At 35.6% G+C, this 27,864-nt stretch overlaps 1 protein-coding gene across 5 annotated transcripts in view; it reads left to right on the top strand.

Moving 5' to 3' along the window:
* The first annotated feature begins 2,888 nt into the window (after positions 1-2,888).
* LOC144444525 (5'-3' exoribonuclease 1-like) overlaps positions 2,889-27,864 on the top strand; it is a 122,429-nt gene continuing 97,453 nt past the window's right edge. For all 5 annotated transcript variants that reach the window (XR_013481853.1, XR_013481854.1, XR_013481851.1 and 2 more), the window contains exons 1-9: positions 2,889-3,090; positions 8,684-8,815; positions 10,517-10,617; positions 15,105-15,312; positions 17,672-17,782; positions 20,317-20,490; positions 22,714-22,882; positions 23,022-23,089; positions 24,126-24,266. Coding sequence is in view for 1 of the 5 variants with exons in the window: in XM_078133968.1 (XP_077990094.1) it covers positions 3,016-3,090; positions 8,684-8,815; positions 10,517-10,617; positions 15,105-15,312; positions 17,672-17,782; positions 20,317-20,490; positions 22,714-22,882; positions 23,022-23,089; positions 24,126-24,266 (1,179 nt within the window). In the remaining 4 variants the exon portion in view is untranslated. The remainder of the gene's footprint in view (positions 3,091-8,683; positions 8,816-10,516; positions 10,618-15,104; positions 15,313-17,671; positions 17,783-20,316; positions 20,491-22,713; positions 22,883-23,021; positions 23,090-24,125; positions 24,267-27,864) is intronic.

Raw genomic sequence — 27,864 nt, 5'->3', positions numbered from 1 at the left:
TTGAATAAAAATGTGTCCAGTTCAAAATTGTAACTTTTTGCAGCAAATTAAAAATTCTTTGTGCGGGAAAGTATAAAAGAAGTGTGCACATGCACTGTGCATTTTCCGCGAGTAACAGTAGTCTTGAAAGTCTCCTTCATTTGAAGATAGCAAGTCGCAATTATAATGTCAGCGAGTGAAACTCAAAAAAAAAAGACGGAAAAAGTCGTTCAACGTGAGGTCGCCTGCTATATGCTGCATGCGGTGACTCCGAAGATGCGCTCGATCTCATTTACATCTTGTTCCTTATTAAAACATTTCATACTCAGTCTGATAAAACGGCAGATCTCTTTTTGGAATATTTGGTGGCCCTGAAAAACTATTAAACTAGGTACGCAGTTTAAGATCCACTATTTGAAGATATTTCTTTCAATAATTGTGTTCGACGTTGTCTTTGGTTAAAATGTTGTTTGATATAATCATCTCATTGCACACTGACACTAGCGTTATTCCGCAATTCATTAGAAGCGACAATTTGCTATGGAAAGAATGGCCCTCAGTAAACAGAGCTGTACCTTCGATATCAAAATCCAAACTTCAATTTCCATTATAATGATAATGGCAAGGGGAATTCACTGAGTTCACCTTGGGTTCCGACATAAACGAGGCCATAACAGTTTTGGAAGTTGGGTAAAGAAAATGATTATTTTGTTGTGTTAGTTATTTGAGAAAGCACCATCCATTTTTTTTACTTTGAATGTGACATCTTTTCGGCAACTTCTTTGAAAGATATGACATTAGGCCAGAAAAAATGAAAAAGCTGTTCAACCTACCCATATTTTTTTTTCTGGTGATGGGCAATATATCCTCATGCGGGCTTCGCATTTTTTTTCAAAATTAAAGACATTTCTTTATATTTTCAGAATAGTACATGTAACAATATATATTTGAGTCTATTCCAAATAATATAATATCTTATACAGTGGTTTACTTGGCTCTGATGTTGCATACAAGCATGAATTGATCTTAAATATCTAATGTGCACTTAAAAGAATTGAACAAAAATTTACGACCATTTGGCCATCACCAGTCTGAAAGTCTTGAAATGTTTTGTTCTTTATTCGGGATTTTTGGAACCAAATTAAACTTCAGGAGAAGTCATTTACCATGTGCACATCCGCATAATATCTTTCAGCTTTGCCACAAAATACACTTCCAGATAATATGTAATGCATAGCATAATTGTTTCAATTCTGGTATTTTATTATGTCTATGGTTTGATATTCGATGCCTCTAAATGGCCTCCTACACTGTCTTATTTTCAATTTATTTTCACCTTTGGAGTTGTCTCCTTCCAATGCATCATTGTACCATATGATTTGATATCTCCACTGTAGTGTAGGTGACAGAAGGGGTGGCTAAAATAATGCTCGAGATTCAATTGGCGGGGCTTAACATTTTTTGAGAAGAGAGGGTGAGAGGAACTACACCATTTGTTTGCAGACAAATTGCATGAGATAGTATCAAGATGACTGAATAAGTTCTATCTAAACTCGACCTGAAATATTTTGCTATCATTATATATGGTTTGTTTTATCCTTGTCAAGCATTGTGAAAAAATGAAATCGACCTACTTACCCAATATGATGGGTTAGGTTACCCGTTGACCAGCATTTTTATTTTTTCTGACCTTACAAATGATATTTAATTGCGTATGCTAAAATAGATATTATGTAAATTGCATGCAAATTTATGTAAATTAGCATTTTTCTAAATTTTAAATGCACGATTGCACCAAGACAAAGTTCTGCCCCCCCCCCCCCCGGCATTTTGGTCAGGCTACGGCCCTGTCGATTGTACTTAGACTAATTAAAATGGTATCAGAAAGGGTATCCTTTTTTGCATAAAGGTGCCACGGGTATCACAACAGTTTTGGTTTTAATGCTTGTGAGTTGCCCCCCCCCCCGGGTTCGCACACGTCGATGGGTTGACGACCCATGGCCAGTTGACGACCAGGGGTTGACGCCTATCCATGGTCGTACAAAAGAGATGACAGTGGACTGTGTCAACAAACAACTATACACTCGCAATGCAGAGTAGGGATATGGATAACGCGTTCAGTATTCCATTCTATTCTATTCTATGCTATTCTATTCTATTCTATTCTATTCATGTAAACCTTATTTTGTTATTTTTAAACTACTATTACTCTTGTTTATATATTTACTAGTTTGTTTGGAAGAAATGTAGTTTTTCTTAACGATCATGATATAAAGATTCTATTCTACTGTGTATTTTATTTTGTTCATATATGTGTATTGTAGGACCAGTTTAGGAGTAATGTGTGTGTTCTCAGTTTATTTGTTTCTATCATGCAACATTTCAACATAACACTACAAAGCCAGCCGTGCGCCGCACAGTGAGTCACATTCCCTCTAGCAATAGCAAGCATCTGAGTTTCGCGCACTGACTTCTATCTATCTGATTCTGATTCTGATTCTGAATATGAATATGAATGTGAATATGGTGTACTTGTCTGTGTGTAAATATGTAATAATATGTAAATATCCTCGGCCTCCATGCCCCAAAATGCTCTGCGACATGAGACACGCTTATTCCGTAGAAGAACGTTGATTGGCTTATAAGCACGTCATGTCTGAGGACAAATAGCTAAAATTACGAAACTTTTCCGTTTTTATCAATAATCATTGCCAGAATATTCGTCTAAATCACGCATATATCTGCAACATGTTGCTGTTCTAATGTTTTACATCCATTTTCCCCGAGAAAAGACAAAGTCCTTAACTTCCCTGCGCTAGTCTTGTAACCAATCAAATCAACTCGTGTGGGATAGAAAAACGAGGTAACCCATAACCTTTGACCCACATCTGGGTTTGTTTCCTCGAAGCTGTCGAAGTACATTGATCGTGAATGGTGCAATACTGCACTGCACAAATACAGTAAAGTTGACCAGCAAGGGGTCACAGATTGTTCCATTTAACAGACAGCAAGCATTTAAACAGATTAACCGAAACGATGGGAGTCCCAAAGTTTTATCGATGGATTAGCGAAAGATATCCTTGCCTTAGCGAAGTTGTGCGAGAAAATCAGGTACGTGCACGGTGCAGGTTAAGTCGTATATCAAACTGGACGGAGGAGTACAGTAAATGTACTACTACTAGTACGGAACTCGATTCTCACAATTATGCCTCTATGCTATTATATACAGGGCTTGAAATTAACTCTTTGTTGTTGTAGGTAGTCACTTTGACTACCACTCTTTGAAAATGGTAGTAAACAGGGAATACCGGTAGACATTATTTGTTTATTTAGCACATGACCAATGGATAGACATAATAAATAGTGAAACGATAGTCACTAAAACGAAAGTTAAAATCAGTTGATAGGTGATAGGTGTAGGTCCTTCCAACTACCATGGTGTAAGTTGCTAGTTTATTTACCACTGACCAGTGAATAGACTTAAATGGACATAAAGGAAGACTTGTGATTTTTTATTTTAATTAATTAATATCACATACTTGACAACCTACAGCCTGTACAGGTGTCTGGCACCAACTTAACGTACAACGTTACTGCTTATTACACAGATGATGTCCCAGGATTTCACGGTAGTCAAGTAGCTGCAATAATTGTAGCGTTTGTAATCATTTTGAGGTTCTTTTCTTCTGTTTTGGTCATCTCTACTCACGTATTGTCAAAGCCATTGCTCTAGCACAAATCTGTGCTCACTCCGACAGCATTGATATACATGTAGACATGATGACATTATCGCATCCTCACATAATTTAGTTTTAGGCTGGAGGTAGATTTCCATAGTAATATTATAACAAGTAGCAATTATGTGAAGGAAGTAACCAATTACAACAGCCTGTTAGTTTGTGATAGATTACTACTGACATGCATTGTTTACCCTTGGCCCAGCAGGCCATGTAAGTAATTGGCCCAAAACTGACCAAGTACGGGCAGAGTTACGAGCTCGCAAGTCTCAAGAACGAGTGACGTCTGAACGTATATATATACGGGTGACGTAACGAGCTCGTAAGTCTGAAATACGAGTGACGTCGATTATCCGAACGCTAACGGGGACATGCATTTAGTGGATATGCGGTCAGTTCGGATATGCGATCTGCATCGAGATGGGACGGGCGGGGTCAAAAGGTCGCACTCATACAGAATGAACGTACACGTACGCTGCATATCACACTTACACATGTACTTATTTAATACTAAAACTAAATAAAGAGTTGAATATAATAGGAAAACGAATTGAATATGTGTAGAAGAAATCAAAAAACGTATTTACAAGAAAGACGACGACGTGGTGGACAGCTGATAAGAACGCATTGTTGTCATGGTTGCATCTATAAAATAATATTCACTGACATGTAAATGTAATCAAATTGTATCAATGTGTACAAAACGATGTGTCCGCAATTTAGCCACTCAATGAGAAAAAAATGAAGTTCAGAAAAACGAAGTCAGGGGTTTCTGTTTCATTGCACGGCTGTCTGCTGCTTTTCTGTGTAAACTATGGAGCAATAACAACTGGGTAGGTTCACAATCAGGCTGCGACTCTAGTCATAACAAACACGGAGAAAGCATAGCTGCTGCTTCGCCGTGCAATGGTACTGGTTCACACGGGACATCGTTTTCGACTTTATCTTAAGTTTCACGATGGAGTGAGGATTCCTTCCTAGACATCGCAGATTTATAGGTAGGCCGAAGCTGACAAAGTTTTACACCTTTGAAAATCTTTATTGGAAAAAGAAACGAAACTCCTTTCACTTCTGACCGACAATCATCTTTTCGGTATCACACTGTCAATCATCAATGATTGCGTTACATCTCATGCCGACAAGTTGTTTGAAAGTCGCCACTATAGTCAGAGTGTGACATGCCGTTCTCACCATTTCACAATCATTTCAAATCTTTTATGAATCATACAAAAGACAACGGGGCGGTCAATTGGAGAACAACTTTATTGAGATGTTATTGAAGGTGTGATCGTTCCAATGCACTCGATGTAGCCGTCTTTTGTTTTACCGTACGTCATTAACATCACGTCATTCAAGTGGTGGACAGTGATTGTTTACAAACAATACACACTGTAGCTCCAAGACAAACCGCGCTCATTCACAAGTCGATCGTCATTCATCAAACTTAAAATTTTTACTGAAACATTACTTTGATATCAGAACAATATATTTTTCCGGGGGACACGTAGTCAGTTCGGATGACCAATCAATTCGGATATTCGCCACGTACTCGCGGAATACGACAAGCGTGAGTCCTCTGCGTACTCATCGAAAATTAGGCCAACTACAAGAATATGACGTCACTCGTACTTGAGACTTACGAGCTCGTAACTCTGCCCGTACTTGGTCAGTTTTGGGCGAATTACATACCTCAGCAGGCAGTTAGCTAGTCTTGCTACTAGACATTCAGGCTTTCTTTCGATACTATAAGCGAACGAAGTTTGTAGTGAGGGCTTGCCCGAACAGTCTAGCAAATGTCATTTTCAGACCGGACATTCCATTGAGATTACATTGAGCGGTGGGTTGGGCCATGTATGCATATATATACTTTAATATATTCAATCTCTGCATGCAGGTGTTGACAAACACATTTACGTCATTACTATGTCTTATCAGTTTATGGTAATTGTGTTTGATGAGTGTTTGATGTTGTCATTCACACATTTTAGTTAACGCATTGGTGGTTATTTTTACAAGCCCCTCCTTAAGATGAATATGCATGAAAAATTAGCTATTGTCCTCTATGTTTGTCGCTAATACGGTTCTCTGATTGGCAGTTATTTATATCTTGATGACATTTGCTAGACCTTGGATGTTCCATCCTCGATAGTGATGTTTGGGCGTGTGTCGTATTCTATCGGAAGAACATCCGAGGTCTAGCAGATAGACTAGCAGTTAGCCTTTATTTTTAGTAACTTGGACCATGATATGAGTGGAGGTGATTGTAGCATGATATGAGTGGAGGTGATTGTAGCATGATATGAGTGGAGGTGATTATAGCATGATATGAGTGGAGGTAATTGTAGCATGATATGAGTGGAGGTAATTGTAGCATGATATGAGTGGAGGTGATTGTAGCATGATATGAGTGGAGGTGATTGTAGCATGATATGAGTGGAGGTAATTGTACCATGATATGAGTGGAGGTAATTGTAGCATGATATGAGTGGAGGTAATTGTAGCATGATATGAGTGGAGGTGATTGTAGCATGATATGAGTGGAGGTGATTGTAGCATGATATGAGTGGAGGTAATTGTAGCATGATATGAGTGGAGGTGATTGTAGCATGATATGAGTGGAGGTGATTGTAGCATGATATGAGTGGAGGTGATTGTAGCATGATATGAGTGGAGGTGATTATAGCATGATATGAGTGGAGGTGATTGTAGCATGATATGAGTGGAGGTGATTATAGCATGATATGAGTGGAGGTGATTATAGCATGATATGAGTGGAGGTGATTGTAGCATGATATGAGTGGAGGTGATTATAGCATGATATGAGTGGAGGTAATTGTAGCATGATATGAGTGGAGGTGATTGTAGCATGATATGAGTGGAGGTGATTGTAGCATGATATGAGTGGAGGTGATTGTACCATGATATGAGTGGAGGTAATTGTAGCATGATATGAGTGGAGGTGATTATAGCATGATATGAGTGGAGGTAATTGTAGCATGATATGAGTGGAGGTGATTATAGCATGATATGAGTGGAGGTGATTGTAGCATGATATGAGTGGAGGTGATTATAGCATGATATGAGTGGAGGTAATTGTAGCATGATATGAGTGGAGGTGATTATAGCATGATATGAGTGGAGGTAATTGTAGCATGATATGAGTGGAGGTGATTATAGCATGATATGAGTGGAGGTAATTGTAGCATGATATGAGTGGAGATGATTGTAGCATGATATGAGTGGAGGTGATTGTAGCATGGATGTATTAGTGGAGAAGGATTAGTAATCATAATTCATATCGTATAGGAACTAGACTAATGGTTGACTGAATGATTTTGATTCACTTCAACCCAATTTCAACCCATCCCATTTCAACTCGCCCCATTTTCAACTCTTTTAAAATCATGTGGTAAAGTGCAGATCTATTCAGTATAACTTATGTGTACATGCATTGCAAAAAAAATGTAAATCATATTACATGTTTTGCCTGAATGGAAATTGAGATGAGTGATGGACACAAAGGGGCTTTCTCATTAGGGTACATGTAAGGTCTATTTGTGCGCCCATGGCATCATTCATCTCAATTTCCATCCGCGCAAAAACTTACTGTGTCTTCTCCGACTGAGATTGAAAATGATATTAAAAGTACAAAGTTTGTTTGGATTACCAGGTACCATTGTCATGGATTAGTGTGATGTGGTGATTTATAAAAGATAATGTGATACTAATTATCTAAACACATTGTGTGTCCAATACATTGTACAATGTATACTGACTTTTCAGTGGGGTATGGTTTATCCCTGTCTTGTTTTGGTAGGAAAATCAGACCTTAGACATTAACAGATACTGAAAAATATAACAAATAATCTGCCCAGAAATCTGATACACTAATTTGACTAAAATCGAGAGAGTTGAAATTGAGGTAGAAAGCTAAGAAACACAGTCCTTCCTACCTCAATGCCATGGTTTTCGTTACATGCACTATGCCCAACACATGTGACATTCACTTTCTAGCCCTTCATTAACATGTACACACCAATGAACACACAAACTGATTTGACACATCATCACTGCTGTATTTGAAAGTACATGTACATGGGTAAACATCAGTACCACATTTTGTCAGTAGAGGAGAAAAGTATACAATGATATTCTATTCTGTCATGACATTAAGGTACAGACATTCGTGACATGTTATCAGCCAGTCTTCATGTGGTTAAGAAGCCTGATAGGGCTGAACAAAATGACATTCTAACAGTCTAATGACATTCATGCTTTGACTAACAGTGTACACCAATTTGTCTGAACTATCCATTCCTTTGTCAAGTTTACACTTGGTTCCTACATATATGGTGATTACACATCACCTACGATGCTTCTCACAGAGCGATTTTATGTTGAGAGACATGTCATGTCAGTGACAAAAATAAACCACAATAGAAGGGGAGGAACTTCACAGCTTTTGGATGCTAGTGCATTTTGTTTAGCCCATGTAAATTATAATATTGTAATTATAAATATTAAGCAATGATTTCATGTAAGCCATGTAAGTCTCTTACATATTACCAGCCAATCTTGTGTCCTTAGCCAATAGTGTGAGCATGGGAAGTACAAATGTATAATCCATGGTGTGAGTCATGGTCCAATACATGTAAATTACATTGCAGTTATTGATTCATGTCTCTCATTACATGTATGTAAAAATAAGTATGCATTGTAAATATTCCAGTATACAATACAAACATATGGAATGATTGTACTCTCAATTGCCCACAGGTATAGTAATATAACTTGGAAGATACATGTATAGAAGGTATACACTGAAGATACAATGTATACTTGTAGAAGATGGACGGTGTTTTGCTGTATATTGTAATCCACTTTGACCAGTGAGTCACATTTAAATGTAAATAAAATGACAATATTCCTCTGATCAATTTCATCAATTGTTTTCTTTCTATTTTCAGATTCCAGAATTTGACAACTTGTACCTTGATATGAATGGAATTATTCATATATGCTCTCATCCAAATGATGACGACCCACATTTCAGGATTTCTGAGGAAAAAATATTCCGAGATATTTTCCACTACATTGAGGTAAATCAAATGATAATTCAAACTTATACATGTATATTTAAAGTGTACATGCAAAGGTACATATGTGCATACTTTTTTTCGTAATTATGTTTATTTTGCCATAAAAATAAAGGAAATCGGGTTTGTAATAGTACAATATAATTCTAACACGAGAAATTGCGCGAAAAATGAGGCACTCTTGGCTCAGCCACAGAGCACCGAATGGTGGCGATCACTCCGAACAAAACAAACGTCACAACACGATGAATAGAGGTAAATAAGGACATCTAGCCGCTTTCACCACATCGGATTTTAATCAGATTGGAGTTCCCCATAATATTCTCTCAAGTTGTTCAAATGTAGCATGTGTGGTAACAGTACATTCAATCTATGACCATTCAAAATCTTCGCGAAAGTAGGCCCACAAATTTGTTAGAGCAGAACGTTTTGTTGGATAACCGTCCCTCTTGAAAGCTATGTGTACACGTACTTTATTTCATTTTTTACTGCGTTCATTACCATCCACACAGTGACATGAAGTGGTTTTATCTTCTTTCAAAGCACGGCCCATGTTCACTGAAGCCGGCCGTAATGGAAACAAAAATAGCAACATTATAATGAGCGTTGCGTCTTTTTTACTTTGATATGATTCCGACGATGTATGTGATGTACGTATCACAATGAAAACGATCGACTCCCAGCAACATGGAAATCAAAACATACAATCGGACTACGCATTGTTTAAAAACAAATGCTATCGTAATGAAAATATGTTATGAAGCTGACTTGCTTTCTTGAAAACGTCATTTCAAATTATTTTATTTGTCTTCCTTTTTTCGCTTTGATCATGGCTACACCGGTGGCGTGGAGAACCCCGGCCCCGGTAACATTTACCGACTTTCACTGTATGGCGTCACTGTCCAGTTTTTACGTGATTTCAACTGCCTTGACCCATTATTACCTACTCAGTTCTCACTCGGAAATGTGTGTAGGGTGATGTTTCACTGCGGGTGCTGCCGACAAAACACCAAGGAACCATTGTTGTCGGAAGACTAAACTGGTACACCACAATATGTACAGTTACAGATAATACTATATGGCAAGCGTAATTAGTAATTCATAAGTAAACATTACACAAAGGCTTAGAAGGCTTTTGTAACACGTGGGACCTCGACACCTTTCGTGAGCTGGTTGCGGTGCCGAAGTTAGTCGAAGCACAGGGGATTAAGGGGGCAAGTATTTTTGCGACTTTCTTGCCAATGCGCGCAATATTTAGAGGTATGAATGCAATTTCATTTATTTTTATGGCAAAATAAACATAATTACCTTTGCATGTCCACTTTAATATTTGCATACATGTATTTAAAAAACTAGTCCAGGACACACAGACTACTTAACATTGTGTCTAGACTACCAAATTAGCAGTAGTCCAGGAGACATAGACTACTATCATGACTATCTAGACTACCAAATTAGCAGTAGACCAGGACACATAGACTACTATCTAGACTACCAAATTAGCAGTAGACCAGGACACATAGACTACTAAACATTGTATCTAGACTTCCAAATTAACAGTAGTCCAGGGCATACAGACTACTAAACATGTATCTAGACTACCAAATTAACAGTATGTTGTTAATAGTGTATAATTGATACTCATATGATGTTAATATGTAATGTATGTTAATAACAAATACAAATCCTTTGTCTGTGATATAGGTACTTTTCCGAATTGTGAAACCATGCAAAGTTTTCTTCATGGCAGTGGATGGTGTCGCACCTCGTGCCAAGATGAATCAACAAAGAGGCAGAAGGTTCAGGTGAGAGAATATGTGTATATTTCATAACTTTTTTTTCCTTGTTTCAAGATGGCTACATTATGCTCACATTGATATGCACTTGTATTGTGTCATATGGTGACATCTGTAACTCTGTAACACTATACATTGAAAACATGTACCATGTCTGTAGCCTAGGTTAGTACATTTAACTCTGTAACACTACATTGAAAACATGTACCATGTCTATAACCTAGGTTAGAACATTTAACTCTGTAACACTATACATTGTACATTGAAAACATGTACTATGTCTATAACCTAGGTTAGAACATTTAACTCTGTAACACTATACATTGAAAACATGTTCCATGTCTGTAGCCTAGGTTAGTACATTTAACTCTGTAACACTACATTGAAAACATGTACCATGTCTATAACCTAGGTTAGAACATTTAACTCTGTAACACTACATTGAAAACATGTACCATGTCTATAACCTAGGTTAGAACATTTAACTCTGTAACACTACATTGAAAACATGTACCATGTCTATAACCTAGGTTAGTACATTTAACTCTGTAACACTACATTGAAAACATGTACCATGTCTATAACCTAGGTTAGTACATTTAACTCTGTAACACTACATTGAAAACATGTACCATGTCTATAACCTAGGTTAGTACATTTAACTCTGTAACACTACATTGAAAACATGTACCATGTCTATAACCTAGGTTAGTACATTTAACTCTGTAACACTACATTGAAAACATGTACCATGTCTGTAGCCTAGGTTAGTACATTTAACTCTGTAACACTACATTGAAAACATGTACTATGTCTATAACCTAGGTTAGTACATTTAACTCTGTAACACTACATTGAAAACATGTACCATGTCTGTAGCCTAGGTTAGTACATTTAACTCTGTAACACTACATTGAAAACATGTACTATGTCTATAACCTAGGTTAGAACATTTAACTCTGTAACACTACATTGAAAACATGTACTATGTCTATAACCTAGGTTAGAACATTTAACTCTGTAACACTACATTGAAAACATGTACTATGTCTATAACCTAGGTTAGAACATTTAACTCTGTAACACTATACATTGTACATTGAAAACATGTACTATGTCTATAACCTAGGTTAGTACATTTAACTCTGTAACACTACATTGAAAACATGTACTATGTCTATAACCTAGGTTAGTACATTTAACTCTGTAACACTACATTGAAAACATGTACCATGTCTATAACCTAGGTTAGTACATTTAACTCTGTAACACTACATTGAAAACATGTACTATGTCTATAACCTAGGTTAGTACATTTAACTCTGTAACACTACATTGAAAACATGTACTATGTCTATAACCTAGGTTAGTACATTTAACTCTGTAACACTACATTGAAAACATGTACCATGTCTGTAGCCTAGGTTAGTACATTTAACTCTGTAACACTACATTGAAAACATGTACCATGTCTATAACCTAGGTTAGTACATTTAACTCTGTAACACTACATTGAAAACATGTACCATGTCTGTAGCCTAGGTTAGTACATTTAACTCTGTAACACTACATTGAAAACATGTACTATGTCTATAACCTAGGTTAGTACATTTAACTCTGTAACACTACATTGAAAACATGTACTATGTCTATAGCCTAGGTTAGTACATTTAACTCTGTAACACTACATTGAAAACATGTACCATGTCTGTAGCCTAGGTTAGTACATTTAACTCTGTAACACTACATTGAAAACATGTACTATGTCTATAACCTAGGTTAGTACATTAACTCTGTAACACTACATTGAAAACATGTACCATGTCTGTAGCCTAGGTTAGTACATTTAACTCTGTAACACTACATTGAAAACATGTACCATGTCTATAACCTAGGTTAGTACATTTAACTCTGTAACACTACATTGAAAACATGTACTATGTCTATAACCTAGGTTAGTACATTTAACTCTGTAACACTACATTGAAAACATGTACCATGTCTGTAGCCTAGGTTAGTACATTTAACTCTGTAACACTACATTGAAAACATGTACCATGTCTATAACCTAGGTTAGTACATTTAACTCTGTAACACTACATTGAAAACATGTACTATGTCTATAACCTAGGTTAGTACATTTAACTCTGTAACACTACATTGAAAACATGTACTATGTCTATAGCCTAGGTTAGTACATTTAACTCTGTAACACTACATTGAAAACATGTACCATGTCTGTAGCCTAGGTTAGTACATTTAACTCTGTAACACTACATTGAAAACATGTACTATGTCTATAACCTAGGTTAGTACATTTAACTCTGTAACACTACATTGAAAACATGTACCATGTCTGTAGCCTAGGTTAGTACATTTAACTCTGTAACACTACATTGAAAACATGTACCATGTCTATAACCTAGGTTAGTACATTTAACTCTGTAACACTACATTGAAAACATGTACTATGTCTATAACCTAGGTTAGTACATTTAACTCTGTAACACTACATTGAAAACATGTACTATGTCTATAACCTAGGTTAGTACATTTAACTCTGTAACACTACATTGAAAACATGTACTATGTCTATAACCTAGGTTAGTACATTTAACTCTGTAACACTACATTGAAAACATGTACCATGTCTGTAGCCTAGGTTAGTACATTTAACTCTGTAACACTACATTGAAAACATGTACCATGTCTGTAGCCTAGGTTAGTACATTTAACTCTGTAACACTACATTGAAAACATGTACTATGTCTATAACCTAGGTTAGAACATTTAACTCTGTAACACTACATTGAAAACATGTACCATGTCTGTAGCCTAGGTTAGTACATTTAACTCTGTAACACTACATTGAAAACATGTACCATGTCTATAACCTAGGTTAGTACATTTAACTCTGTAACACTACATTGAAAACATGTACCATGTCTGTAGCCTAGGTTAGTACATTTAACTCTGTAACACTACATTGAAAACATGTACCATGTCTATAACCTAGGTTAGAACATTTAACTCTGTAACACTACATTGAAAACATGTACCATGTCTATAACCTAGGTTAGTACATTTAACTCTGTAACACTACATTGAAAACATGTACCATGTCTATAACCTAGGTTAGTACATTTAACTCTGTAACACTACATTGAAAACATGTACCATGTCTATAACCTAGGTTAGTACATTTAACTCTGTAACACTACATTGAAAACATGTACCATGTCTGTAGCCTAGGTTAGTACATTTAACTCTGTAACACTATACATTGAAATCATGTTCCATGTCTATAACCTAGGTTAGAACATTTAACTCTGTAACACTACATTGAAAACATGTACCATGTCTATAACCTAGGTTAGAACATTTAACTCTGTAACACTACATTGAAAACATGTACCATGTCTGTAGCCTAGGTTAGTACATTTAACTCTGTAACACTATACATTGAAATCATGTTCCATGTCTATAACCTAGGTTAGAACATTTAACTCTGTAACACTACATTGAAAACATGTACCATGTCTATAACCTAGGTTAGAACATTTAACTCTGTAACACTACATTGAAAACATGTACCATGTCTGTAGCCTAGGTTAGTACATTTAACTCTGTAACACTACATTGAAAACATGTACCATGTCTGTAGCCTAGGTTAGTACATTTAACTCTGTAACACTATACATTGAAAACATGTACCATGTCTATAACCTAGGTTAGTACATTTAACTCTGTAACACTACATTGAAAACATGTACCATGTCTGTAGCCTAGGTTAGTACATTTAACTCTGTAACACTACATTGAAAACATGTACCATGTCTGTAGCCTAGGTTAGTACATTTAACTCTGTAACACTACATTGAAAACATGTACCATGTCTGTAGCCTAGGTTAGTACATTTAACTCTGTAACACTACATTGAAAACATGTACCATGTCTATAACCTAGGTTAGTACATTTAACTCTGTAACACTACATTGAAAACATGTACCATGTCTATAACCTAGGTTAGAACATTTAACTCTGTAACACTACATTGAAAACATGTACCATGTCTGTAGCCTAGGTTAGTACATTTACAGCAAAACATTGTAGGAAGAATAAACCTTATGTTCAGGAGTGGATCACATATTAATTACGACACAGTATCTCTATCTGTCGCTGTCTGTAAGAGTGAAAATTTTGGCTTAAAATTAAGAAAAATAAACTGGTTGGCTGATGACCATGGGAATTTGTATGGGTGTTACTTATGGTGTGTTGTCATTTCATAGTTCAAGACATACTGACTGGAATGAATGGTATGTAAATTAGGCCACTATGTGATGAAAAGTAATTTTGGGCCAAATACTTGTACGTACGTACGTACGTACGTACGTACGTATGTACGTACGTAGGTACGTACGTACGTACGTACGTATATACATGTATGTACTTGATTAGTACTTTATACAGATGCTTAGTCTATAATATGTTTGTAGGTCTGCTCGTGTTGCAGAAGAGCAGGAGAAGAAGGCACTGCAGAAGGGTGAGACATTGCCAACAGAAAAACGATTTGATTCCAATTGCATCACTCCCGGTACTGAGTTTATGGCAAGACTTCATGAACAGCTCAAGTATTTTGTCCACAAGAAGGTGACAGATGATAAGATGTGGCAGGGGGTACGAGTGTACCTATCAGGTCATGAGGTAATGTTAATTATCAAGGGATACGAGTGTACCTATCAGGTCATGAGGTAATGTTAATTATCAAGGGATACGAATGTACCTATCAGGTCATGAGGTAATGTTAATTATCAAGGGATACGAGTGTACCTATCAGGTCATGAGGTAATGTTAATTATCAAGGGATACGAGTGTACCTATCAGGTCATGAGGTAATGTTAATTATCAAGGGATACGAATGTACCTATCAGGTCATGAGGTAATGTTAATTATCAAGGGATACGAATGTACCTATCAGGTCATGAGGTAATGTTAATTATCAAGGGATACGAATGTACCTATCAGGTCATGAGGTAATGTTAATTATCAAGGGATACGAGTGTACCTATCAGGTCATGAGGTAATGTTAATTATCAAGGGATACGAATGTACCTATCACGTCATGAGGTAATGCTAATTAGAAAATCAACATATTTTGAATTTATTTTCACTCACATTGAGTGTCAACATATCATTATCAGTGAAGGCTTAGTTAGTCAGACTGTCCTTGTCTCATTAGACTTTGCACTATACATGTAGTTGATGTCTGTTAATTGGAATTTGCACTATACATGTAGTTGATGTCTGTTAATTGGAATTTGCACTATACATGTAGTTGATGTCTGTTAATTGGAATTTGCACTATACATGTAGTTGATGTCTGTTAATTGGAATTTGCACTATACATGTAGTTGATGTCTGTTAATTAGAATTTGCACTATACATGTAGTTGATGTCTGTTAATTGGGTCAAGTACCGTAATTTCTCGGGTTTGCGCCCTCACACGGGCAAGCGCCCAGGCCTTTCTTTTTTACAATGTCGACTTTTGGCAAAGAGAGGTCTACTTGGCAACAAGTTAGCATTTGTATAATATTCATACCAATGATAAGGCAGTATGATACCTAAGCTAATAAATGATTGACAAGGTATACTTTTAATCAAAATTCATGTAACTCCCATGGGACAACAGCTGGCGGTTTCCCTCACAATAAATTTGAAGTTGTGCAGGCTACATACGAATAATAATACGCCTTATACTGATTGATCCCCCCCCCCCCCCCCCCTTTTGCGTAAAATTTTTGGGGATTTAGTTCAAAATAGGGGGGGGGGGACAACTGAAGAATTTCATTTTTTAATCTATATTATTTTGGAGGATTTAGAAAATGACTGACTTGGCATGCATTGGTATATTTTGTAGTACATGTACATACAACGATGTGTAACTGTAAACATATTCCACATGGGTGGACTCACATCAACATACGTAGCTTCAATTCTTCCTAAGTATGTCGTAATTCAATCTGCTATTTACATCACAGAAACATCAGTATTCTTTCTAGGAATGTAACATTGCTAAAAATGTACATTTCCCTTCATAAGATGACTGTATACGGCGCATTCCAACCTCCAAGTGTGATCGCTACACTAGTCTTTTTACAAGTCGCCATGTTGTGAAATAATTAATGTAATTAGGTCACTACGTCATATATGACCAATAGGATCGCAGCTTACAAAAAAGTGAGCAATTTCACCCAATCACGTTGGGTATATGATACTGGCAGAGCTATTCACTGACCATGCATTGAAAGTTGTCAACACTTACATGTATTACGTCTTTATCGTCATGGGACTGGGTACATCATACTACATGTACAATATCATGTGTCACGATCCAATATACATTAAAAACAGCTGTGCTTGTCACAGAGGAGAGGCCATTACCAATTCCTGCATTACCTAATGTAAATTCTAATTTTCATGTCTTCCGACAATGTCTGGTACTTTTTACTTGGAAAATCGTTTTATCAATGTTAATAAATGCAGAGATTACATCAAAGGGACCGCTCATGGTTTTTATCAATGTGTGTTGGTTTGATAGTAGAATTGAGTGAAAATGAAAGATTGCAACATTGTATGTTTCCAGCACATGTGTATTCTGTTTCAAGACATCTATCATCCAGTCAGAATTGTCGGAGCTTTTGATCAGTGTATTTAGACTGCACATTTGCAACACTCATAGTATGTATGAGGCATTGTTTTGGTCACAGCGAAAATAGGGTACGCAGGAAACCGCCCAACCCCAACTTGGGGGTCTGGGGGGCTTGAAACCGCCCAGGGCGCTAACCTGAGGAATTACGGTAATATCGCCTTATGTTGTGACATCGTGTGATCTATTTGTAGGACTGTATTTTAGACATCAATTATCAACAAGTTAGCAGGTTAATGTTAATGATGGGTCGTACATGTATTTCAACATAGAAGACTTGTTATTCCTATTGCTAACATACAAATGTAACACAATGTGCAAAGTTTATTGATTGTGTATACTTTGTACAATTGACAGACACCTGGTGAAGGAGAGCATAAAATCATGGAATTTATACGATCAGAGAAAGCTCAGGAAGACTATGACCCCAATACAAGGCATTGTTTATATGGTCTTGATGCAGATTTGGTAAGTTTAAATATTTTCCAATATATACATAGGACCATCACTAAGTTTCATAATAAGTCCATACATGTATATGGCTATACAGTGTTTTTGTTTAAGGCCAGTAAGCCAGTAAATGTTACCAGGGTTCCCTGATCATGTTACTGGAGTTCCCCCGACGGAAAATATATAAAATGCTTTGAAAATGGTGTTTTAACAAATAAAGAAGGAAGTTAGCTTCATAAAATATCTTCAGTATGATGATAATTTTTATTGAAAAACAATGCATAGTCCAGTTGTAGGTTTTGCTTTCCGCCATAGTACTGAGAGCCGATTGTTTTTATTCTGATACATAACATGTACCCCTGTTGCAATCAATGTAAAAAGACGCAACACCAATGTTGCGATTTTTGTTTGTCACTGTTGTGTCTACGTGGAAAATTACTGCGCAGGTTCATATGGACACAGTACAGTACACTCAACATGTCATGCTCCCACGTCAAAAAACTAGCACTGTAAGACATGTCTAGCCATAGTTCTCTTCAACATGTTCAGATCAGAGAAGATATGGCACCACGGTAGGGCTTCGTTTTTTTTAAAGAAGACAAAATTGCTTCATGTCACTGTGTTGATGGTAATGAACCCAATCAAAAGAAAATGAAATAAAGCAAGTAGTTAGTTTTCAAGAGGGACAGTTACCTGACAAAACTTTCTGCTTTCAAAGATTGTACTGTGAGTGTAACATCACATGCAACGTCTGAACTTTTAAACTAAAGGGAAGGGACAGAAGGGGGACTTAGTGTTTGATACTGTCGTAGCCATGGAAAATCTTACTTCTGTATTTTTTCTTAAAAGAAGCAAATCATAGACATGATAACTTTGAAAACCATAGATTTTGGAGTAGGTGTACATGTACACATAAAAATGAACCATTCTGAGACGTTGTCATGGCCCACCCATCTATGAATAGTAGACTCACCCACATTGAGACCATGTGTTACTAGTATTACATTGTGTCATGTGTTGTCTTCCAGTGAGCCCTTTCTCACTCGATCTCTGTAAGTTCAATGGGTACGAAAATATTAGATCATTTACGTTTTGATTAGAATTCAATAATTGGGAATTATTGTCATTTTGGGGGGGGGGGGGGGATCAATCAGTATAAGGCGTATTATTATTCGTATGTAGCCTGCACAACTTCAAATTTATTGTGAGGGAAACCGCCAGCTGTTGTCCCATGGGAGTTACATGAATTTTGATTAAAAGTATACCTTGTCAATCATTTATTAGCTTAGGTATCATACTGCCTTATCATTGGTATGAATATTATACAAATGCTAACTTGTTGCCAAGTAGACCTCTCTTTGCCAAAAGTCGACATTGTAAAAAAGAAAGGCCTGGGCGCTTGCCCGTGTGAGGGCGCAAACCCGAGGAATTACGGTACTTGACCCAATTAACAGACATCAACTACATGAGATTGTATAGTGCAAATTCTAATGAGACAAGGACAGTCTGACTAACTAAGCCTTCACTGATAATGATATGTTGACACTCAATGTGCTTCAGTGAAAATAAATTCATGACCTATTGTCTATTGCATTTGATGATTTAACTAAAAGCTGCACCTTTCCTTTTATAATAAGTCTATATATGGCTATACAGACCATCACTAAATTTTATAATAAGTCTATATATGGCTATAGTTATACATAGGACAGTGACTAAGTCCATATATGGCTATACAGACCATCACTAAATTTTATAATAAGTCTATATATGGCTATAGTTATACATAGGACAGTGACTAAGTCCATATATGGCTATACAGACCATCACTAAATTTTATAATAAGTCTATATATGGCTATAGTTATACATAGGACAGTGACTAAGTCCATATATGGCTATACAGACCATCACTAAATTTTATAATAAGTCTATATATGGCTATAGTTATACATAGGACAGTGACTAAGTCCATATATGGCTATACAGACCATCACTAAATTTTATAATAAGTCTATATATGGCTATAGTTATACATAGGACAGTGACTAAGTCCATATATGGCTATACAGACCATCACTAAATTTTATAATAAGTCTATATATGGCTATAGTTATACATAGGACAGTAACTAAGTCCATATATGGCTATACAGACCATCACTAAATTTTATAATAAGTCTATATATGGCTATAGTTATACATAGGACAGTGACTAAGTCCATATATGGCTATACAGACCATCACTAAATTTTATAATAAGTCTATATATGGCTATAGTTATACATAGGACAGTGACTAAGTCCATATATGGCTATACAGACCATCACTAAATTTTATAATAAGTCTATATATGGCTATAGTTATACATAGGACAGTGACTAAGTCCATATATGGCTATACAGACCATCACTAAATTTTATAATAAGTCTATATTATAGTATATATGGCTATAGTTATACGTAGGACAGTGACTAAGTCCATATAATATAATGTGTAAATTTATGTGTTTGTTGATTCATTTGATTCATTCTGTATGTGACTTTGTTTACAGATGATGCTAGGTTTGACATCTCATGAACCACATTTCTCACTGCTCAGAGAGGAAGTTAGATTTGGTGGAAAGAAATCACAGAAGAGAATTCCAACACCAGAGGAAACAACATTTCATTTACTTCATTTATCTTTGTTCAGGGAATATCTGGAATTTGAATTTCAAACATTGAAGGTAAAACCACACACAAAATAACACAATGATGGCTGTCCAGTTGTCTACAGTGGGGGAACCACACACAAAATAACACAATGATGGCTGTCAAGTTGTCTACAGTGGGGGAACCACACACAAAATAACACAATGATGGCTGTCAAGTTGTCTACAGTGGGTGAACCACTACAAAATAGGACCTAAGATTTTGTACAGTTTCAGTAGCATAATTACACCAACTTGTACAGAGTTTAGGATTTAAAGAAAGCACATAGGGTGTACATGTATATATAAAACACATAGGGTGTATAATTATGTATATATAAAACACATAGGGTGTACATATATATATAAAACACATAGGGTGTATAATTATGTATATATAAAACACATAGGGTGTACATGTATATATAAAACACATAGGGTGTACATGCATATATAAAACACATAGGGTGTACATGTATATATAAAACACATAGGGTGTACATGTATATATAAAACACATAGGGTGTACATGTACATGTATATATAAAACACATAGAGTGTACATGTATATATAAAACACATAGGGTGTACATGTATATATAAAACACATAGGGTGTACATGTATATATAAAACACATAGGGTGTACATGTACATGTATATATAAAACACATAGGGTGTACATGTATATATAAAACACATAGGGTGTACATGTACATGTATATATAAAACACATAGGGTGTACATGTATATATAAAACACATAGGGTGTATATGTATATATAAAACACATAGGGTGTACATGTATATATAAAACACATAGAGTGTATATGTATATATAAAACACATAGGGTGTACATGTATATATAAAACACATAGGGTGTACATGTATATATAAAACACATAGGGTGTACATGTATATATAAAACACATAGAGTGTATATGTATATATAAAACACATAGGGTGTACATGTATATATAAAACACATAGGGTGTACATGTATATATAAAACACATAGGGTGTACATGTATATATAAAACACATAGAGTGTATATGTATATATAAAACACATAGGGTGTATATGTATATATAAAACACATAGGGTGTACATGTATATATAAAACACATAGAGTGTATATGTATATATAAAACACATAGGGTGTATATGTATATATAAAACACATAGGGTGTATATGTATATATAAAACACATAGGGTGTATATGTATATATAAAACACATAGAGTGTATATGTATATATAAAACACATAGGGTGTATATGTATATATAAAACACATAGGGTGTATATGTATATATAAAACACATAGGGCGTATATGTATATATAAAACACATAGAGTGTATATGTATATATAAAACACATAGGGTGTATATGTATATATAAAACACATAGGGTGTACATGTATATATAAAACACATAGGGTGTACATGTATATATAAAACACATAGAGTGTATATGTATATATAAAACACATAGGGTGTACATGTATATATAAAACACATAGGGTGTACATGTACATGTATATATAAAACACATAGAGTGTACATGTATATATAAAACACATAGGGTGTATATGTATATATAAAACACATAGGGTGTACATGTATATATAAAACACATAGGGTGTATATGTATATATAAAACACATAGGGTGTACAACAGTACCTGTATATATTCAGTTTGTTTCATCAAAGTGAGATGATACTTTACTTGAGGTGGACAAGACATCTCTAATAGATTGGCATTGCATTGTATGTAGTCCAGCATTTCTATGTTAGACAACCATTGCATGGCTTTATTCAGACGCTAAGTGACTCTTAGTCCCCTTGTAAGGTCATCCTTGTTACAGTAAGGTAACAGTAATTTCTCTTGGCCTGTGGCATTAACAAGTAGCTGGTACCTCACACACTCTCAGGACACATTTTTGCACCTACAAATGTACTGCTACTGGTCAGATACAGGACTACCAGAAACTGTATTCCTTCATTGGTTTGGTTTTCAGTTGAATGTTTCCTGTAATTTGAAATAATTGCTATCAGTATCAGCCATATTAAATTGTTACAGTGGTCAGTAAATAAAAAAACAAACATTGTGCATTTTACATTTAAATTTTGTCACATAATATACAACATACTCTTACCTTACAGTAGAATACAGTGCAATATAGCATTCTGTTAATGTTTGATGAGAATAGATTAAGATCATTGACTAGCTGTACACTAATTCTGTATGATTTCTTTCAGACTAAACTCTCATTTGAATTTGATCTTGAACACGTAATTGATGACTGGGTGTTGATGGGTTTCCTTGTTGGTAATGACTTCATACCTCACTTACCTGATTTACATATCAACCATGATGCACTACCCCTGCTCTACAGAACCTATATAGAAGTTCTTCCAAGCTTAGATGGTAAGAATTGTAATGTATATACAAGTAATGTCTTCATGCTTTAACTGTGTACTGATGTACCATATACATGTACATCCCCCTATTTCAACTTAAACACTATGTAAGAGTTGCTGAGTATCTCTGTTCTTTTTACCTTCAGGATACATCAATGAGGGTGGCACTCTAAATTTGAAGAGATTTGAAGCTTATTTACAGAAACTTTCTCAGGTGAGACATTGTATATGAACATTTAAATCTTAGTGCCAATTTTTGTATTAAGTAAATGGATGATAAGGAAATGTTTTACACAGTGTATGTGTGTATGTGTTGTGTTGTGTTGTGTTGTGTTGTGTTGTGTTGTGTTGTGTTGTGTTGTGTTGTGTTGTGTTGTGTTGTGTTGTGTTGTGTGTGTATGTGTGTGTATGTGTGTGTATGTGTTGTGTTGTGTTGTGTTGTGTTGTGTTGTGTTGTGTTGTGTTGTGTTGTGTGTGTATGTGTGTGTATGTGTTGTGTATGTGTTGTGTTGTGTTGTGTTGTGTTGTGTTGTGTTGTGTTGTGTTGTGTTGTGTTGTGTTGTGTTGTGTTGTGTTGTGTGTGTATGTGTGTGTTGTTTGTATGTGTTGTGTGCATGTGTATGTGTGTATGTGTTGTGTGTGTGTATGTGTGTGTTGTGTTGTGTGTATGTGTTGTGTGAATACGTGTTGTGTGTGTGTGTATGTGTGGTGTGTTATGTGCATGTGTTGTGTTGTATTGTGTGTATGTGTTGTATGTATGCATGTATGTATGTATGTATGTGTGTGTTTGTGTGTATTGTGTGTATGTGTTGTATGTGTGTGGCGTGTGTTTGTGTATGTGCGCGTGTGTGTGTGTGTGTGTGTGTTGTATGTTGTATGTATGTGTTGTGTGTGTGGTGTGTGTTTGTGTGTGTATGTGTGGTGTGTTTTATGTGTATGTGTTGTGTTATGCACATGTGTGTGTTGTGTATTGTGTGTTGTGTTTGTTGTGTGTGTGGCGTTTGTGTTTGTGTGTGTGTGTGTGTGTGTGTGTGTGTGTGTGTGTGTGTGTGTGTGTGTGTGTGTGTGTGTGTGTGTGTGTGTGTGTGTGTGTGTGGTGTTACAAGTAAATCACCACATTCTATTAGCCATGACTTACTGGATATTATAAGGGTTGGCAGCCGATTGTTCAAAGCAAGTGATTAGATCATTTCATTTCATATTATAATTATGACTTAAATCTATTGTTTATTTTGTGGGACATCGACTAGTTTGACAGAGACAAGTTTAGTGAAGTATCAGTAGACCTGAAATACTTTGAGTCAAAGAAATCCACCAGTGAAAGTGGTGCATGGAAAGGAAGTAGACTGCAAAAAAAACAGAAAGAAGCAGCCACAGCATACAATATATCTGTAAGTCTGATTTTTGATTTCCTTTCACTTGTCTCATCTTGTATTGTATTTAAATAGTCCATGTGAACATTCAAATCTTAGTGCCAATGGATGTGTGATGTGATAGTTTACCCACCAATAGTAGGACATTATTGTAGACACTATAACTAAAGTGATAGTTTACCCACCAATAGTAGGACATTATTGTAGACACTATAACTAAAGTGATAGTTTACCCACCAATAGTAGGACATTATTGTAGACACTATAACTAAAGTGATTGTTTACCCACCAATAGTAGGACATTATTGTAGACACTATAACTAAAGTGATAGTTTACCCACCAATAGTAGGACATTATTGTAGACACTATAACTAAAGTGATAGTTTACCCACCAATAGTAGGACATTATTGTAGACACTATAACTAAAGTGATAGTTTACCCACCAATAGTAGGACATTATTGTAGACACTATAACTAAAGTGATAGTTTACCCACCAATAGTAGGACATTATTGTAGACACTATAACTAAAGTGATAGTTTACCCACCAATAGTAGGACATTATTGTAGACACTATAACTAAAGTGATAGTTTACCCACCAATAGTAGGACATTATTGTAGACACTATAACTAAAGTGATAGTTTACCCACCAATAGTAGGACATTATTGTAGACACTGTAACTAAAGTGATAGTTTACCCACCAATAGTAGGACATTATTGTAGACACTGTAACTAAAGTGATAGTTTACCCACCAATAGTAGGGCATTATTGTAGACACTGTAACTAAAGTGATAGTTTACCCACCAATAGTAGGACATTATTGTAGACACTATAACTAAAGTGATAGTTTACCCACCAATAGTAGGACATTATTGTAGACACTATAACTAAAGTGATAGTTTACCCACCAATAGTAGGACATTATTGTAGACACTATAACTAAAGTGATAGTTTACCCACCAATAGTAGGACATTATTGTAGACACTATAACTAAAGTGATTGTTTACCCACCAATAGTAGGACATTATTGTAGACACTATAACTAAAGTGATAGTTTACCCACCAATAGTAGGACATTATTGTAGACACTATAACTAAAGTGATAGTTTACCCACCAATAGTAGGACATTATTGTAGACACTATAACTAAAGTGATAGTTTACCCACCAATAGTAGGACATTATTGTAGACACTATAACTAAAGTGATAGTTTACCCACCAATAGTAGGACATTATTGTAGACACTATAACTAAAGTGATAGTTTACCCACCAATAGTAGGACATTATTGTAGACACTATAACTAAAGTGATAGTTTACCCACCAATAGTAGGACATTATTGTAGACACTATAACTAAAGTGATAGTTTACCCACCAATAGTAGGACATTATTGTAGACACTGTAACTAAAGTGATAGTTTACCCACCAATAGTAGGACATTATTGTAGACACTGTAACTAAAGTGATAGTTTACCCACCAATAGTAGGACATTATTGTAGACACTATAACTAAAGTGATAGTTTACCCACCAATAGTAGGACATTATTGTAGACACTATAACTAAAGTGATAGTTTACCCACCAATAGTAGGACATTATTGTAGACACTATAACTAAAGTGATAGTTTACCCACCAATAGTAGGACATTATTGTAGACACTATAACTAAAGTGATAGTTTACCCACCAATAGTAGGACATTATTGTAGACACTATAACTAAAGTGATAGTTTACCCACCAATAGTAGGACATTATTGTAGACACTATAACTAAAGTGATAGTTTACCCACCAATAGTAGGACATTATTGTAGACACTATAACTAAAGTGATAGTTTACCCACCAATAGTAGGACATTATTGTAGACACTGTAACTAAAGTGATAGTTTACCCACCAATAGTAGGACATTATTGTAGACACTGTAACTAAAGTGATAGTTTACCCACCAATAGTAGGACATTATTGTAGACACTATAACTAAAGTGATAGTTTACCCACCAATAGTAGGACATTATTGTAGACACTATAACTAAAGTGATAGTTTACCCACCAATAGTAGGACATTATTGTAGACACTGTAACTAAAGTGATAGTTTACCCACCAATAGTAGGACATTATTGTAGACACTATAACTAAAGTGATAGTTTACCCACCAATAGTAGGACATTATTGTAGACACTGTAACTAAAGTGATAGTTTACCCACCAATAGTAGGACATTATTGTAGACACTATAACTAAAGTGATAGTTTACCCACCAATAGTAGGACATTATTGTAGACACTGTAACTAAAGTGATAGTTTACCCACCAATAGTAGGGCATTATTGTAGACACTGTAACTAAAGTGATAGTTTACCCACCAATAGTAGGACATTATTGTAGACACTGTAACTAAAGTGATAGTTTACCCACCAATAGTAGGGCATTATTGTAGACACTGTAACTAAAGTGATAGTTTACCCACCAATAGTAGGACATTATTGTAGACACTATAACTAAAGTGATAGTTTACCCACCAATAGTAGGACATTATTGTAGACACTATAACTAAAGTGATAGTTTACCCACCAATAGTAGGACATTATTGTAGACACTGTAACTAAAGTGATAGTTTACCCACCAATAGTAGGACATTATTGTAGACACTGTAACTAAAGTGATAGTTTACCCACCAATAGTAGGACATTATTGTAGACACTATAACTAAAGTGATAGTTTACCCACCAATAGTAGGACATTATTGTAGACACTATAACTAAAGTGATAGTTTACCCACCAATAGTAGGACATTATTGTAGACACTATAACTAAAGTGATAGTTTACCCACCAATAGTAGGACATTATTGTAGACACTATAACTAAAGTGATAGTTTACCCACCAATAGTAGGACATTATTGTAGACACTATAACTAAAGTGATAGTTTACCCACCAATAGTAGGACATTATTGTAGACACTATAACTAAAGTGATAGTTTACCCACCAATAGTAGGACATTATTGTAGACACTGTAACTAAAGTGATAGTTTACCCACCAATAGTAGGACAATATTGTAGACACTATAACTAAAGTGATAGTTTACCCACCAATAGTAGGACATTATTGTAGACACTATAACTAAAGTGATAGTTTACCCACCAATAGTAGGACATTATTGTAGACACTATAACTAAAGTGATAGTTTACCCACCAATAGTAGGACATTATTGTAGACACTGTAACTAAAGTGATAGTTTACCCACCAATAGTAGGACATTATTGTAGACACTGTAACTAAAGTGATAGTTTACCCACCAATAGTAGGACATTATTGTAGACACTATAACTAAAGTGATAGTTTACCCACCAATAGTAGGACATTATTGTAGACACTATAACTAAAGTGATAGTTTACCCACCAATAGTAGGACATTATTGTAGACACTATAACCAGGGTTCGCACGGTCCTGGAAAACCCTGGAAAACCCTGGAATTTCAAACCCTCCCTGGAAAGCCCTGGAAAACCCTGGAAAAATGCGCCCTACCCCTGGAAAACCCTGGAAAATGATCATGTTCAATCGATCGATTAATATTGACGATCGTCATGTCTGTGCTCGAGCCACCCA

Source organism: Glandiceps talaboti, chromosome 13 (assembly GCF_964340395.1).
Source record: "Glandiceps talaboti chromosome 13, keGlaTala1.1, whole genome shotgun sequence".
In the NCBI taxonomy this organism is placed as follows: domain Eukaryota; kingdom Metazoa; phylum Hemichordata; class Enteropneusta; family Spengelidae; genus Glandiceps; species Glandiceps talaboti.
This window is presented reverse-complemented; position numbering and strand designations above follow the sequence as displayed.